Source organism: Phaenicophaeus curvirostris, chromosome 1, assembly GCF_032191515.1.
Source record: "Phaenicophaeus curvirostris isolate KB17595 chromosome 1, BPBGC_Pcur_1.0, whole genome shotgun sequence".
In the NCBI taxonomy this organism is placed as follows: Eukaryota; Metazoa; Chordata; class Aves; order Cuculiformes; family Cuculidae; genus Phaenicophaeus; species Phaenicophaeus curvirostris.
Window position 1 is genome coordinate 179,691,237 of NC_091392.1, and position 16,309 is coordinate 179,707,545.

At 40.5% G+C, this 16,309-nt stretch overlaps 1 protein-coding gene across 2 annotated transcripts in view; it reads left to right on the forward strand.

Annotated features, from left to right (window-relative positions):
- FNDC3A (fibronectin type III domain containing 3A) overlaps positions 1 to 16,309 on the forward strand; it is a 123,962-nt gene that overhangs the window by 50,663 nt on the left and 56,990 nt on the right. For both annotated transcript variants that reach the window (XM_069881377.1, XM_069881385.1), the window contains one exon: positions 15,885 to 15,961. In XM_069881377.1, the coding sequence (XP_069737478.1) occupies positions 15,885 to 15,961 (77 nt within the window). The remainder of the gene's footprint in view (positions 1 to 15,884; positions 15,962 to 16,309) is intronic.

A 16,309-nucleotide genomic window follows, 5' to 3' on the forward strand; every position in this document is an offset into this window, starting at 1 on the left:
GTGCTTGTTCTCAATTCGGTTTTCAACAAATTTTTCAACAGCATTTTTCAACTGCTGTTCTCCAGCAGTTTCACTTATCTTTTCCCTTGGCTGCTGTACATATGGGCCATATGCAAAAATACTGAGTATATTGTTTTCCTTGAATGATCTTGACATCTGTCCTCAAAGGTAGAATGGATGTGCCTTCCAAGGCAACCAAGAAAAGAGCTGTAAATGCTAAACTGGTGGTCTATATTATTGCTTCATTAGTAATTTTTAAAAGGATTTAATACTGAACTGTAGTTTCAGTAAGATGTGAGTATTCCCTATCACAACCTCTTCTTAATGAAGTGTTGCAACAGTCCTAGAAAAATCTTAGGAAATATGGACAGGTCACTTTAACTAGAAGGACTGCACTGAACAAAGACCCCAGAAGGACCGTGGGCTGAGACCTACTCATAAAACACAGCCTTAGCAAGCCAGTTCTAAAAACTAACCAAAAAAACAAAGCAAACTACTAAAGCAGGTGGAAACAAATCAGATTCCCAGGAAGAGGGCAGGGAAATAACTGTTAGGTCCACGAGCTGTGACTTAATGATGCTGCAGTCTTCTGAGATTCAGAATGGAAGAAATAGAAAACAGGGAGGAAAACGATGTGTCTGCAGAGAGTTGTCAGCCTTTCTCATTTTCTTTTTTTTTTCCCCAAGTTCCATTTAAAGTGGTCTCTTGAAAGGCAGCATTTAAGTGAAATGCTACTGTGTTACGTCCTCAGCTGCTTTAGCCTAGAAGAGGTTGTGCTCTGAAAGCCACCACTCTTGCTAGACCTAGCTCTTAGGGATAATGCAACTAAAAGACAACTCACTAAAACTCTTAAAGTAGCAGGTAGATATAGAAAATTATATTAAACATACTTAAGTTTGCATTTATTCTTTTTGTTATGCCTTCCACGTATTCTGTTTCTCATTTTGTGATCAGGCACAGAACTGTACAGTTCAATTTAGGGGGAAAAAAAAAAAAAAGTAAGTTTAGCCTTACCTAGCTTTTAAATCCGGTTAAATCTGAAATCTCATCTGACTTTTTACTCTTATTTTGCATAAGATAGTGCATACAAATAAAGCTGTCTTGCAGACAGATCCTTGGAGTGCCTAAAGCCCAAGATGAGTTTGGGAATTTGAGAAGCTAGACTTTTTTTTTTTTTTTGTGAATTGAGTAGTAAGGGGTCAAAAGCAGAGTGACTGCCTCTGATTTAGAGTGGCACTACTGGCAGTGCAACTTTGGGGAGCATCTGGTGACTAAGAACTGAGTGAAAATATTTAGTAAGTTACAAGGACAGTCTGAGCAACTGCAACCAGTTAAAAGTTCTTCCAGCATGAATGAGGTTTAAAAATCACCTGCTAAGAGAGATGAAAAATAAAAATGCAATTTTTCTTTCAGCAAATGCTGAAGAGAGATGCTGAGGACTCTCTAGCGTGAGCCTATCTTCCACTCACTTCCCAGACTTGTACTGCAAATGGGTACAAGGGGACTGTTAAGCATAAGATTTGGAGGTTGATTGTAGACAGTTTGATCACTTTTCACTGTGGACTTGAGGCCTGTGTGTGTTAGAACAGTGCTTTTTCTAAACAGGTTGTAAATCCAACATGATGTAGCCTTTTCAGTAAAATCTTCATAAAAGGTGTGATTTTATGCTTATTACACCCTTCTAATTCTTACACAAAGAAAGATTGCATAAAAAGGAGGAAAATGTACCTTGGAAAGACCCTGTCTTTTTCTCTTAATTACAGCTATATACACTCTCATATTTCCATGCATTGCTTTCCAGCAAGGTTATGACACATACTAGACTTGGAATCTTTTTCATGTACCCACACAGTTTTATCTGTAGGTTGTTTCCCCAATTTATTCTCTGACAGGTCTTTAAAATACCGTGCAGAGCACTGATTTGCCCATAACAGCCTTCCAACTGCCCATTATCTTCATAGAATTAGTGTGTTGCCATTTTTTTTCAGTTACTGACCTCATCCTTTCATCAGAAAAACAGATCTATTATTTTTTTATGGGAAATAATCTAGTCTCATTTTAACGATAGCAGTTAAACAGAAGGGTGTTGGGTTTGGGTTTCTTCTCAGAAGCATGTAAACATATGTTGCTGGATCATATTATTGTACGGTAGCATTGTCCAGACACAGCAGCACAAATAGTACTTTGGCAGGTACACATTTCTGTGTAGCTTCAGAGAACTGAACAGGAGGTCTGAAGTGCCTGGGAATATTCCAAATAGAAAAAAAGGATGAAAGTTAGGTGAGGTTATATCTATATAGGATATAACTTTGGCGGGTACGAAGGCCAGTGGGAAGTAAATCGAAGGACTAGAGAATGCAAGTGTAAAGATTTGAAGTTATGCAGTGGAGTCTTGAGGCCAGGTACTTGCATGTTGCCTGTCTCCATGCTGCAAAATTCAAAGCATAGTACAGAATGCTTTTTGATTTCTATGTCTAAAGAGCTTCAGCAGAGTCAATATAACCTTACTTGGTTGGGGTTTTTTTAAGGTTCTGAATTGTGGATGAAATAGGAAATGATTAAATTTAAGGCATGATGCACAGCTAGCCTAAATGTAAATATATCCTTTCTTAATCACTCAGTAACCACTGCAGTCACGTATCTTTCAGCTATCAAGATATACTAGAAATACTTGGCATTTCAGCCAAGCTGATCGTCCAGACAGCTCCAGTGGCATAGGAAGCGTGTATTCCAGGAGTGGTGAAAGGTCAACAAGAACATGTATTAACTGTCTAAAGGAGTGTTGTTGAATGGTACCCCTGAACTGGGTGAAATGCAGTTATATACAACACAGGATCATGCATAAGATTAATAAATTATAAGTGGGGATCTCCCTGACTGAAACTTGATAAAGAGGGGGAGGAAGCAGGCAAGCTATTTGACTCGCAAGGTAAGTATGATCTCCAGTGTCAAGTATCTGTAAAGGTTACTGCGATCTTAAAATGCATCAGGGCAGTTCTTGCTAATGCAGCTTGGGATGTTTAGTAGCATTTTACAGGATTCTGCTGAGACCTCAACTGTGGTTTGATAGTTCATGTATACAAGAAATGAAATGAAACTGATACCACGTGTTGTAGAAAACTGCTATTAGAATATTCAGGGTAATGAGGAGCTTATTTTATAAAAGGAAAGTAGAAGAGTTTGGTTTGTCTAAAAATGAATTTTGTTAGGAATAGGTAAGTAAACACCAGGGATTAAAAAAAATAAATAGTTTAATGCCAGAGCTAGTTTAGAGCCCAGCTGGATGTCAAATGGCTGTGACTAACGTTTGTCTAATTACAAGAAACCTCCTGGTTAGGTAGGAGAGTGGTGCTCTAGGACAGCTCTAGGGTGCTTTAGGGCAATGTATAGCTTAAAGAACTAAGTGTTTTAAGATCAGTCTTCATGTTTTACATGGAATCCATTTATGATGCATCTTGATGTATGATAATGGGGGAGAAGAATGAAGCTGAAATAGCAGGTGATTAGACTTGATTCATGAGATCTTTCTCAGCCCTTGGGCCCTGGTGGTCCAGCAACAGAAAATTTAGATCTCCTGCATCCAGACAGTAGTGAAGCAATAAAAAAGGTTTCTGTGCAAAGGACACATTTACTTTCCAGCTATTAAGCAATTTTCTTGTCTCAGCTCCCTTGTAGAGGGATATTATTGATCCATACATAATGTATGGTGAGGAGTTTCACCATACGCATGTCCTTTTCCCTTTCTTCTGGTTTGGAATGACAACTTTTGTATGTGTGAGCCAAGTTAGTTTTTTCTTCCCTGGCCTTGTTTGGCACAGGTTAAGTAGATTCCTTACATAGTTCTTTCTGGCTCTGAGTTGTTTTGGCTGCCAAAGCACTGTGTGTGTTACTTTCTAAAACATATTTGGTTACAAAGCAAATTGAATTTGAAGAGAACACTGCAACAGCATAGGCTTATCTTTGTGTCTGGCCCCTGTTTAATGCTTTACCAGATACTTTCTTTCTGATGATACATATTTATTAACATTGTTGAAAGCTTTTTATCAACAACAACCTTTGTCATTGAAGCTCTTAATGTTTGAGTTTACAGACTTCCCTTGTGTGTTAGCCTGCTTGAGATTTGGGAAAACAGTTCCTTGTTGAAGGGATCTGTAAAGAGTTCATTGTGAAAAGTCAAGGAGCCTTTGTCACATAAAACACCAAAAAGACCAAATTTTAAATTTCAAATGCTAAAACAAGTTCAAAAGTTTTAAATAAATAAAAATTTTTAAAGCCTCTATTAGTTAGTGTGTGATGATTTTTTTTTTTAAGCTAAGACCTTTTGAATCACTTTCAACACTAAATTGTGGGTATTGGTGGAAGGTGTTTCTGTATGACAGCAGAAACATTTCACTACAGAAGAGGCTGCAGGTGTTGGTAGTAAGCATGGTACCTCTTTATGTTGCTGTGTCTGACTGGGAACATCAGTTCTTTTTTATGTATACTCTGATTTAGCATTGGTTATTTTGGGACCAAATTTCTGCAAAAGTTTTTAAACATGATAACTCTTTGTTGACCTTAAGTCATGAGCAGAATTGGAAGTCTTAATCTAAATGTTTCAAGTATCTATTATGTCAGATGCAATGTTATTAAGAATTTTCAAGATCAGTAGTTTTTCAGTCAAACTTTCATTTCTGATGTCTCCAAGCATCCCTTATTGTAGATGCATTCATAATCTTGTCTTCTTGTTATTGGTAAAAAGACAGGAAAGTATGTCTCTGCAATGGACTGTGATCACAAGGGGTGTCACATTCAGGGTGTTGGCATTCTACCTTAGTTCTAATTTCAGAAGCTTTTAGCTGCTGAGGTCTCGGGCGCAGCCCAGTTCACCACTTAATCATGACCTAATCCTAGCAAGCACATTGAATCCACTGCATCTCCTGTTTCGACCATGGCATTCCCTGTAGAGGACTATAATTGTACATTGCCTATAATTGTACAAAACATGAGGTTGCAGCAGGACAGCCAGAAGCCAGACATCAAAGACATGACAGAAGAGAGACAATATAGAGACAGTATGTAAATGTTGCGTTTCTTTCTCTCCAGAACAAAAGATAGGCTGTTTGTTTACTCGGGCTATATTAAGTTTATCCTCAAATGCAAACAGTATTAGCAGCAGGAAATTGTTAAAGCACTCACCCAGAATTGAGAAGATCTGAAGGTTTTAGCTCTGTGAAGTACCACAGAATCCCAACTTGTAGCTCCTGATTTCAGCAGAGTCCCCTAGCATGAGGCTCCGGTTATTCTCAGTTTAGGCTTTTATCCATGCTGTCTTTTGGAGATGGGCATCTTTGACTCAAAAAAAAAAAAAAAGAGAGAGAAGATTCTAGAGGAAAAACTTCACGAGAAGACAATCTGCCTTTTTCTGTTGTGGTAGTGATGTAGTAGGGACTTGAGTAAAGTCCTGAGTTCTGGTTCTCATTTTAAGGGCTGGCCTCTGTATTTCCTGTTCAGAAGCTATTTGAGCATTTCGAGCACGGACAGAAACGTAGTGGGTTGCATTCCAGTTTTTAGTGGCCTATCTTCAGTAGAGGTAACCCAAGTTATTCCATAGGTGTTCATTGAACCTTCCTAGATAGGAGCAAGCTGCAGGGTTAATCTGTCTGAGCGCAGCACAGAATTTAGCCTAGCTGCTAACTGAACAAGAAGAACACCTCTTCCTAACAGCAGGCATCTACTCTCAGAAAATTTGATGTGCTCTACTGAAATTTGACGGAAGAGTGACTAGGGCAGGCCTAAACCAGGTATCTACTTGAGGACACACTGTAGTTAATGATTTGGAACATTCGGTATGAGGTGGCCGCCTGATAAATGTCCAGAAGCACAGAGTTGTCCTCCAGAGACAGCCAGTGAATCACTCTGCTGAAGCAGTGTTTGCTTTAGGTGCTGCAACATGTGAAGTGTATAACATCAGATGTTTTCCATTGGGTCTTATGTCTCCTTTTTTGTCATGTGACAAAAATTATGTCATTTGCTTGGGGCTTATTCCCTACACGACAGAAGGAGTTTGTGTTACCAAATGTCAGCTTTTGAATTGACAGCTTCAGGGACTGTTTTTTTCACTTAGGATTTGAAACAAAACTATGGAATAAAGTGTTACTTCAAAGTTTATTTCATAGTTTAGAAACCTGCATCTGAACATTGCAGTTCCACAAACAAATGTTGGTAGAATCTTAGTTGGTGATCTCAAGTGAATGGCAGGCATTAAAAAAATTGTATATGGTGAATGTGAAGACAGCAAGTCTTGAAGGACTGAATTCTTTCTATTTCTTTGTGTTTTTACAGAAGACTGGAACAGCAAACTCGCTTACCTAATGCAAGAATTAAAATTTGAGTGGGACAGAGCTTTTTGGGTTGTAAGGAGTTTTTTACATCAGCTGTTATCGTTAACCTTTTACCTCTACTAAGAACACGATTGAGCCCTGGTTTTGCACCTAGAACTCTAGTTGTGGAGCCAGTGTTTAGGTTTACCTAGTTTTCTCTCTTTATGCTAAGTCATGTAGAATCCTGGATTCCTGGAAAGCTGAGACACCTTACATCCTGCTAACTTACATCCTGTTTTCTGGTTAGGAATGACCACTCCCAAATCAGTACATTTAAAGAAAGATGTGTGTTGTGTTTAGTTTGGATATTAGGAGGACTTCAACTGGTAATAATAATAATAATAGTTCTACTTTGCTTTTATTTTAAATAGACCTCTCTTCTCTGAATCAACATGCTCTCTTGTAGAAGCCACTGTCTACACGCCAAGAACTGCCAACTGCTGAGAATCCTTTGTGCTATTCATCTCTTAACCACAAGGGGCTATCAGTAGTAGTGCTTTACTTTTTAGCTTTCCAGTTTGCAGTGCTGTGTGGCATAAAAAAATCTAATTAGAAAAACACAAATTCTAGAAGTAACAACTGTTAGATGACTAAATTGTAGTTTTTCCCGAATGTTAAGAATCAAATGGAACATGATCAAGCAGTATGCACAAATATTAAATATTAGTCTGAAAAAGTTGCAGATCAGCACTGCTCAGCATAAGTGCTCGGAAATTAGGCTCTCCTTGCAGAAAAAGCTAAGCAAATATCTGGTGCGATTAGATTAGAATGAGTGCTGATTATTTTTCCTGCTAATAAAAACATTTTCATCAAAGGTTCTCTGTTAAGAATGGTAAATCACATTTGACTTCCATTGAAATGGAATGATTTATAGTTCACCTGATATTGAAACGGGATGACCGTGAGGGGGAGAAAACAATTTTTCAACATAATTTGTCCACACAGTTACTAAATAATTTCCCTAAGTCTAAACGTAAAACAACCAGCAAAATGGAGCAGTTTAACAATCTAGACTGCACAGTACAAAGTTTGTGTTGCATTTTGAAATTCAGATCTTTAATTCATTGATACGTTTTGTTAACAAAGTTAACACAGTTGCTTCATGAAGCATGTATTATTGTTGGAGTATCTCAAAGGACTAAAATCATCTTTCTCTGGGCTCCAAAGTGTAATATTGAGTTATGAAATTTGCACCATTTAAAGGCATGGGCTTGCAGTCTTTTCTAATCACAAAATTGCACCGTGGTCATTGCTTAGAAACAGGTGAAATGAAAATACATTTAAAATCTGAACACAGAAACCATTGTCACCTTTTTCTTTTGAAAGTACATGAGGCCATTATAAAAGAAAGCTGATATCTGTTTTGGTGGTGAAGTGCTATAGGAACCTATCATCTCTGCCCTTTGCCTGTGAGAAGGGATTTCAAGTCTTCTTTTTTCTGAATATGTATGTGTTGTTTCATGGGAAAAAAATTAGGATCTCATTAGGATGTAATTGTTAAAAATACTGTCGTTAGGCTTCATGGTCTTTTATCCATTATTCCAAAGCCTCTGTGGATGAAACTGAAGCTTTCCCCTTCTGTTTGTCAGCCTGCAATCTACTGATAGTTTTGAGTTTGGGGGTTTTTTGTTGGTTTATTTTTTTGCCAATTAAAATATTTAAATTGATATTCCTGCTTTGTCAGCTGCCGTTCCCCAGCCTTGATGGCAAAAGCAGACAGATGGACTGGGGAAGGGATTGTTTTGTCAGGATGAATTTAGAGCATAAGAAATATGTTAAATTGACAGCATTGAGAACTGAAGTCTTTTGATTGCCTGTGTCCTTGTAGTGGTCGTAGTTCCTTCTTGTGGTCGTAGTTCCTTCTTGTGGTCGTAGTTCCTTCTTGTGCCTCTTCCCCAGCTCAGGCCCAACACTAAATTCTGTGCTTGCTTTTCTTTTTTTTTTGTTATTACATTACCCAATTACATTGCAGCTAGTAAATGTAAAGCTGCTGATGCTTTCTGATCATGTTTTAGTGCCTGTTAACCTAAAGTACTGATTTGGATGTATTTTCCAGGCATAGTTTACAAGACAAATGTAGGCCAGTTGGCAGTGGTTGTTGTTACTTGGTTTTGTAGTCAATTGTAGCTGCTGGGAGCCCAAAATAAAACTTTGAAGTCATAGCTTTTATGTTATGTCCAGGACCTGAAGGGGGCCTGCGTGTAAGCTGAGGAGGGACTTTTTACAAAGGCTTGTAGTGACAGGACAAAGGGCAATGGGGAATCCTCAACATGGGAGGGATATGGAGCTGTTGTAATGGGTCCAGAGGAGGCTACAAAGATGATCAGAGGGCTGGAGCAGCTGCCATACAAGGACAGGCTGAGAGAGTTGGGCTTGTTCAGCCTGGAGAAGGCTCTGAGAAGACCTTAGAGCGAACTTCCAGCATCTGAAGGGGCTACAAGAAAGCTGGGGAGGGACTGTTCACAAAGGCTTGTAGTGATAGGATGAGGGGCAATGGGTATAAACTGGAGAGGGGAAGACGTAGATTAGACGTTAGGAAGAATTTCTTCACGATGAGAGTGGTGAGGCACTGGCACAGGCTGCCCAGGGAAGCTGTGGCTGCCCCATCCCCAGAGGTGTTCAGGGCCACGTTGGACCACATTGGACGGGGCCTTGGTCAGTCTGGGCTGGTGGGAGGTGTCCCAGCTCATGGCAGGGGGGTGGAACTGGATGATATTTAAGGTCCCTTCCAACCCGAACTATTCTAGGATTCTCTGTACGCGACAGAGCGGTGCAGTGATTTGTGGCACCGGGGACTATCGATTTGCTGCAGCCCGGCGATGTCGGCGGGATGTGCCGCCACGTCAGCCGCGTTCTCTATTGTTTCAGCCGCCGTGGCCTTTGTGTTTGATCCTGTGGGCGCTTGCGTCAGCGATGCACATCGCGGCCCGCGTGATGTCAAAGTGTGGGTGTTCGCTCGCCGAGCCACAGTGAACCTAATGTGCCGCAGTGAATCCTGCGCGCCGCTCCCTCCCGGGGACAGCAGTGATTCACCGCCGCTCGCCCGCTCCCGTCCTTAGGTGTAAACCCATTAGCCCGAGGTAAATCCCGTGGGAGCCTCGGGACGGGGTTGTCTTTTCTAACCTTAATCGCGTTGACGACGCCGAGAGCCGCGGCGGCGGGAGCGGGCGGAGCGGGGCTCGGCCGGGCCGGAGGAGCGGTAAGGGCGGAGGGGCCGGGCGGGGGCGGGGGGGCCTCACACGCGGCCCAGCTTCACGCGAACCTTCACACGCGTCCAGAGCTTTATCTGATCCCTCACACGCGGCCCGAGCTTTATGTGATCCCCGACACGCATCCCAGGCCTTCTGTGATCCAAGACATGCATGCCAAGCTTTCTGTGATCCCTCACACGCCTCCTGAGCTTAATGCGAACCATAACATGTGTCCCGAGCTTTATGCGATCTGTCACACGCATCCCGAGCTTTATGTGATCCCTCACACACATCCCAAGCCATCTGTGATCCCTGACATGCATGCCAAGCTTTCTGTGATCCCTGACACGCCTCCTGAGCTTAATGCAAACCATGACACACATCCCGAGCTTTATGCGATCCTTCACACACATCCTGATCCTTCTGTGATCCAAGACATGCATCCCAAGCTTTATGTTATCCTTCACATGCATGCCAAGCTTTCTGTGATCCCTGACATGCATCCTGAGCTTTATGCAATCCCTGACACACGTCCTCAGCTTTCTGTGATCCCTGACATGTGTCCTGAGCTTTATGCGATCCCTGACACACATCCTGAGCTTTACGCAATCCCTGACATGCATCCCAAGCTTTATGCGATCCTTCACACACATCCCGAGCTTTATGTGATCCCTCACACACATCCCAAGCCTTCTGTGATCCAAGACATGCATGCCAAGCTTTCTGTGATTCCTCACACGCATCCTGAGCTTAATGCAAACCATGACATGCATCCTGAGCTTTATGCGATCTGTCACACGCATCCCGATCCTTCTATGATCCAAGACATGCATCCCAAGCTTTATGTTATCCTTCACACACATGCCAAGCTTTCTGTGATCCCTGACATGCATCCTGAGCTTTATGCGATCCCTGACATGTGTCCTGAGCTTTATGTGATCCCTGACACACATCCTGAGCTTTACGCAATCCCTGACATGCATCCCAAGCTTTATGCGATCCTTCACACACATCCCGAGCTTTATGTGATCCCTCACACACATCCCAAGCCTTCTGTGATCCAAGACATGCATGCCAAGCTTTCTGTGGTCCCTGACACGCCTCCTGAGCTTTATGCGATCCCTGACATGCGTCCTGAGCCTTATGCGATCCTTCACACACATCCTGAGCCTTCTATGATCCAAGACATGCCTTCCAAGCTTTATGTGATCCTTCACACGCATGCCAAGTTTTCTGTGATCCCTCACAGGCATCCCAAGCTTCATGCAATCCCTGACATGCATTCCAAGCTTTATGTGATCCTTGACGTGCATCCCAAGGTTTATGTGACCCCTGACATGTATCCTGAGCTTTATGTGATCCTCAACATGCATCCCAAGCTTGATGCAATCCTCGACACACATCCAGAGCTTGATGTGATCCTTGACATGCATCCTGAGCTTTCTGCCATCCAAGACACACATCCTGAGTTTCATGCAATCCTTGACACACATCCCGAGCTTTATGCAATCCTTGACACACATCCTGAGCTTTCAATGATCTTTGACACACATGGCAAGCTTTACACGATCCTCAACACGCATCCCAAGCTCTGTGTGGTTCTTGAAACGCATCCTGAGCCTTACGCAGTGCTTGAGACATATCCCAAGATTTATATGATCCCCAACATGCATCCCAAGCTTTATGCAATCCTTGACACACATGCTGAGCTTTCTGTGATCCAAGACACACATCCCAAGCTTCATGCAATCCTTGACATGCATCCCAAGCTTCATGCGATCCTCAACACACATCCCAAGCTTTCTGAGATCCAACACACACATGCCAAGCTTTCTGTGATCAAAGACACACGTCCCGAGCTTTGTGTGATCCTTCACACTCATGCCAAGCTTTCTGTGATCCCTGACACATATCCCAAGCTTTATGTGGTCCTCAACATGCATGCCAAAGTTTGTGTTGCCTGACACGCATCCTGAGCTTGATGTGATCCTTGACATGCATCCTGAGCTTTCTGTGATCCTTGGCACACATGCCAATCTTTATGTGGTCCTTGACATGAGTCCCAAGCTTCATGCATCCTTGACACACATGCTGAGACTTATGCGGTCCTTGACACGTATCCCAAGATTTATGTGATCCTCGACACACCTCCCGAGCTTTATGTGACCCTTGACAGGCGTCCCGAACTTTATGTGATCCTTGACACGCATCCCGAGCTTTATGTGATCCTCAACAGGCACCGTGATGTTTTTGTTGTTTTTTTTTTAAACTTAGGCCAGAATGCTTACATAGAGATGTTTCAAGTGTTCAGTTTCATAATAGTGAAATGGCAAATTTCAGGATAATAATAAACTGAAAGTGAGGCGAAACATCTGTTTCTGGGATTCAGCTGAGTTAAATAAACCCTTACTATGTTAGATGAGTCATTTTTCAAGAATAAAATACAAAACAAGGCTATACATTTGTTTTGTCTTTCACAGTACTACTTTTCCCCTGCTAATATAAGCGAACTTGTGTACACGAAAGTGTATATAGAAAATTCAAGACACTCCCTGCCTTAATGTTCATGTCAAGTCATCAACAATCATAGTACAGGGATTTGGGCAAAGTCAGTTCCATTTATGTGCAGCACAGAAAGTCAGATGTTTGCTTAACACGGATTCCTGATGCTGCTGTTTGCTCGTGCTCTTTAGTCAGTCTCATCTTATGGTAAAAGACACTGTCTTTGTCATGCACCAGTCTAGCCAATACCTAAAAGCATGAAAATTCCTCTTGTGGTGTGTTTAACTGAAGTAGAGCCAAGACCGTCACATAATTTGTTATTAAAAGAAAAAACATCTATTTTGTAGCATATTAGCATTTTATCTTTAGATAAAGGAACGCTTTTTAAAATTTCTGCAGATAGTAATGTTCTTTCTGTCAAGAAATCAGTAGTTTCACTTTGAAGACCCTATGCTCATCAAAATATGTGAGTTCTACCACGTTTTTTTTTCATATGCTTTCTGTTTTCTTGAATATTCCTCTGCAATCTAACTTCATTCCACAGCCACCTGGAAATCTAATCAGAATTAAATTAGAGTACACCCTTACATCTTGACTATTAAAAATATATTTTCATGAATTCTGGAATTTTAAAGTGCTAAGGATGGGGTGCGAGTTTTCAAACTGCTAATTTGACTCTATTCTAGCACTGCAATACTTTTTCCATTTCCCATGTTGCCTTTATGTCCTTATTTTTGTGACCACCAGATTATGGGGATAGTGAATATGGTTTTGTGGATCAACAGTTGTGCTGAATTGGAGATAACCACTTTTTTTGTTTGTTAGAGAGATTAAAGCAGTAAATAAGTACGTTTTTAAAAGTCTGCTGAACAATATTCTTTAGACATTTAAAGCAAATCAAAATGAAATAGCCAAACGCAGTCAGAGATACTCACCAAAATGAGATGTTGAGGTTAAAGTTCCTTTATCCCTTGAGGTCATTATATCTGCTGTAAAAAGTTCAAGTAGCTGTGGTCTTAGTGCTCAATTTATCTGAAACTTATATAGTTTTAAATTGTGAGTTTAATAAAAGTATCAGTGTTTTGTATTCATTGTGGAAAACTATAAGTAAGCAGTACAATACACAAGCTGTGTAAAATCTACCCTTTTGTGTAAGAATGTAAACCCTTTGAATCACAGAAACAGAGAGGTTTAGGTTGGAAGGGGCTTTAAAGATCATCCAGCTCCAAGCTTCCTGCGATGGGCAGGGACACGTCCCACTAGATCAGGCTGTTAAGGTCCTATCAAGCTTGGCCTTGAACACTTCAGGAAGGGGTTGAATGGCAAATTACAATAAATACACTTCTGCTGACTTTTTTTAATTTATTGTAAGCTAATGCTTTACACCACTTCTTCAGCTTCTCTTTTACTGCTTTCACTCCACTTTCATTTCTTTTTAGCACTTCATACTCAGGAGAATCTTTTACTGTAATATTTTCAGCTGAGCAAAGGGACCCAAAGGGCGTTCAGTTCTCAATTTGTAGCTTACTGTAGGCTTTACATTCTTTGCTGTTGCACAGATCGGACAGTATTTCAGTTAAGGCCTTCTTAAAACATCTCTTCCTCCTTTTCCCCCAGTTGTGGGTTAATACTTGGTCAAGAATAGAGTTGTGATTCTTTTTAGGTAATACATTTCAAAACTTCCGTATCTTATTCTGAAGAAGTCCTTATGGTATGTGTAATCAAGTTGGATTATATACTACTTCTTTAAAGAATGCTTTTTGTTCCGTTTCCCCTTCAGTTGGCATTTGGACATAGTTATCTTTACTTATCTGTCAAGTTCACATTTATCAGCATGAGGTACGCTAATCTTATATACTGTACTTTGCATTTACTTAGTACTTTCCATTTGCAGATCTTAACTGTGTTTATAAAACATTAATGTGGAACTGTGAATGCCCTTTCAGAAGTATTAATGAAACTTCACTAAGAGTTGCATTGGTGCTTTTGGCAGCTTCACTACACTGTACTGGAAATTTAAAGAATGCAGCATGGAGCATTTGAATCCCAACCTTATGAAATTGTCATAACACCTGGTCGGATTATGTTGCGTTCCAGTTTTTCTTTAATAATTAAACTTCAACAATTGTTGCTGTGTATTTTTTAAACACAAGAATGTAAGGATGTCTGTAGGCATTCCTTCTTGAAGCCCGTGCCAATGTGCTTGCTCTGATAGAGGCCAGTGTCAAATACTAAAGGGGAGAGCATACGGATAAGGCAGGCACATAGAAATAGCTTTCTGGTTTCTAGCTTTCTGAACCTAAAGTAATATTATATTTTTACAGCTCCTAATGGATATCCCCTTTCGGTTTGTTTAATTTTTTTATAGGTCTTCTACTATTTCTCTGCTGCCAGCCCTTTTACATTTTAACCATCTTCATGTGGAAGAATCCTGGTCTCTTTAATCTTTCCTGATTAACGGGTGGAAAGCCACTGTAAACTTCTCTTTTTTTGTCTTTTTCTAGTTCTCTGTGGTCTTTTTGAAAGGTAGAGACGAACACGGCACAAAGTATTGAGGTACAGCGTGGATTTATAGCAGAGCATAACAATGTTTTCTGCTTGTTCTCTCTTCTGTTACTAATGATTTTTAATGTTCTTGTTCTTTCTGCAAATGCCACTGAACAATGCTCAGCTGGTGTTTCCTTAGACATGTATGTAGTAACTCCGTAGTCTGTTTTTTTACAACTAATTTATGGCTTATCACTGTAAATAAACACTTCTGATATTGCCCAGGTACTTTACAGTTATGAACACTATTTCTTCTGCTTTTTTATCATCTGGTCATTGAGTACGGTGGGATCCTTTGCAGCTCTCTGAGAGCACACAGAAAGTTTGTCACCTGTATGTTCATTTCCTTTTCCGTAAGTTTTGTTAATACATTGAACTGGTTCTTGTTTCTGTGCCTCTGGGACTTCTTTGACCACTCCAGGCACTTTGAAAGCTGATAAATTACTTCTCTTTGTTTCCCGTTCTCAAGCTGTTCAGTTATTCATGAGAAGCCCTTTTCCCATTTTAAACAAAGGCAACATAACTTCCATAGGGGTCTTGGAGAGACGCTGTTAAAAGCTTTTTGAAAATCCAAATACATCACAGCATCCCTGTGGTCTTTGAAGGTGTCATATTTTCCAGTTGGTACTCTATCTACAAACGCTACCTTAACACACCCTTGTTGTTTCATGTTTATCTAAGTATCTGTGAACTCTGTTCTTTTTGTTTTGCATGGTACAAGGGTCGTTATGGTATCATGACTTTTCCCATTAATAGGAGTAGACTCGCTGGTTTGTAATACATTGGCTTTCCCCTGGGACCTTAAGTTAGCATCCTGTTTGCTCCTGTGAAACTGAGAGCACTTGAGGTGATACAGAGCAGCATTTTTATAAGTAATTCTCTTTACAACTCTTAACTGAATGGTACATGGTTTCAGCAGTTTGTTTCCAATACCTTTTTCTTTGTTTCTATTTCGAAGTCTCTTCTATTGTCTTTTCATCTTGGGACACTTCTTCACTTGTCACTTGTTAAGCAGTTTTGAGACGAGCTCTTCTGTGAGCTTACTGACAGAGAAGGGGAATGGTGAATTCTTTTAGGTGTCATTTCTGGATCTTTTTATTTCTAACTGTTTCTTAGGTTTGTAAGACTGCCCTTTGCTATAATTTTATCTGTGCAGTTCATTGCCTTTGTTTATCCATGTTATCTTGTATATTTTTCCCAGAGACTTTGCAGTTCAGTATGTTCTTTGAACTTTCTCAGATTGTTAAATGCTGCTGTACTGAATATTCTGTAACCCATTTAGGTCCTGCTCAGGTTCCAATGATGTCCCCAAATGGTTCAGTGCCTACTATTTATGTGCCTCCTGGATATGCCCCACAGGTATGTCTCTTCGTCTGATTCTTATTTTATTTCTTTTCATGCAAATTATGGGAGTAGAACAAAAACATGCCAAGTTTCAAAGTCACCATGGTCAAGCAAGCAAGTAAGTAAGGGGAGAAATCCTGTAGTATCTCTGTGATGGGAGACTTGTCACACTGTATGTGTGCCTGTTTAGTTATACATTAACTTACGTGACAAAAACAAGCACAGTACCTTTCTGAATTCAGGATCCTAATGTACTCAGCGCCCTCTGAACATAAAATACAATCATGACCCAAATAGCTCATTGTGCAGGACCTGTTGTGAATTCTGGATTAGCGGATTTTTTCTCCTGGCACCAATACAATT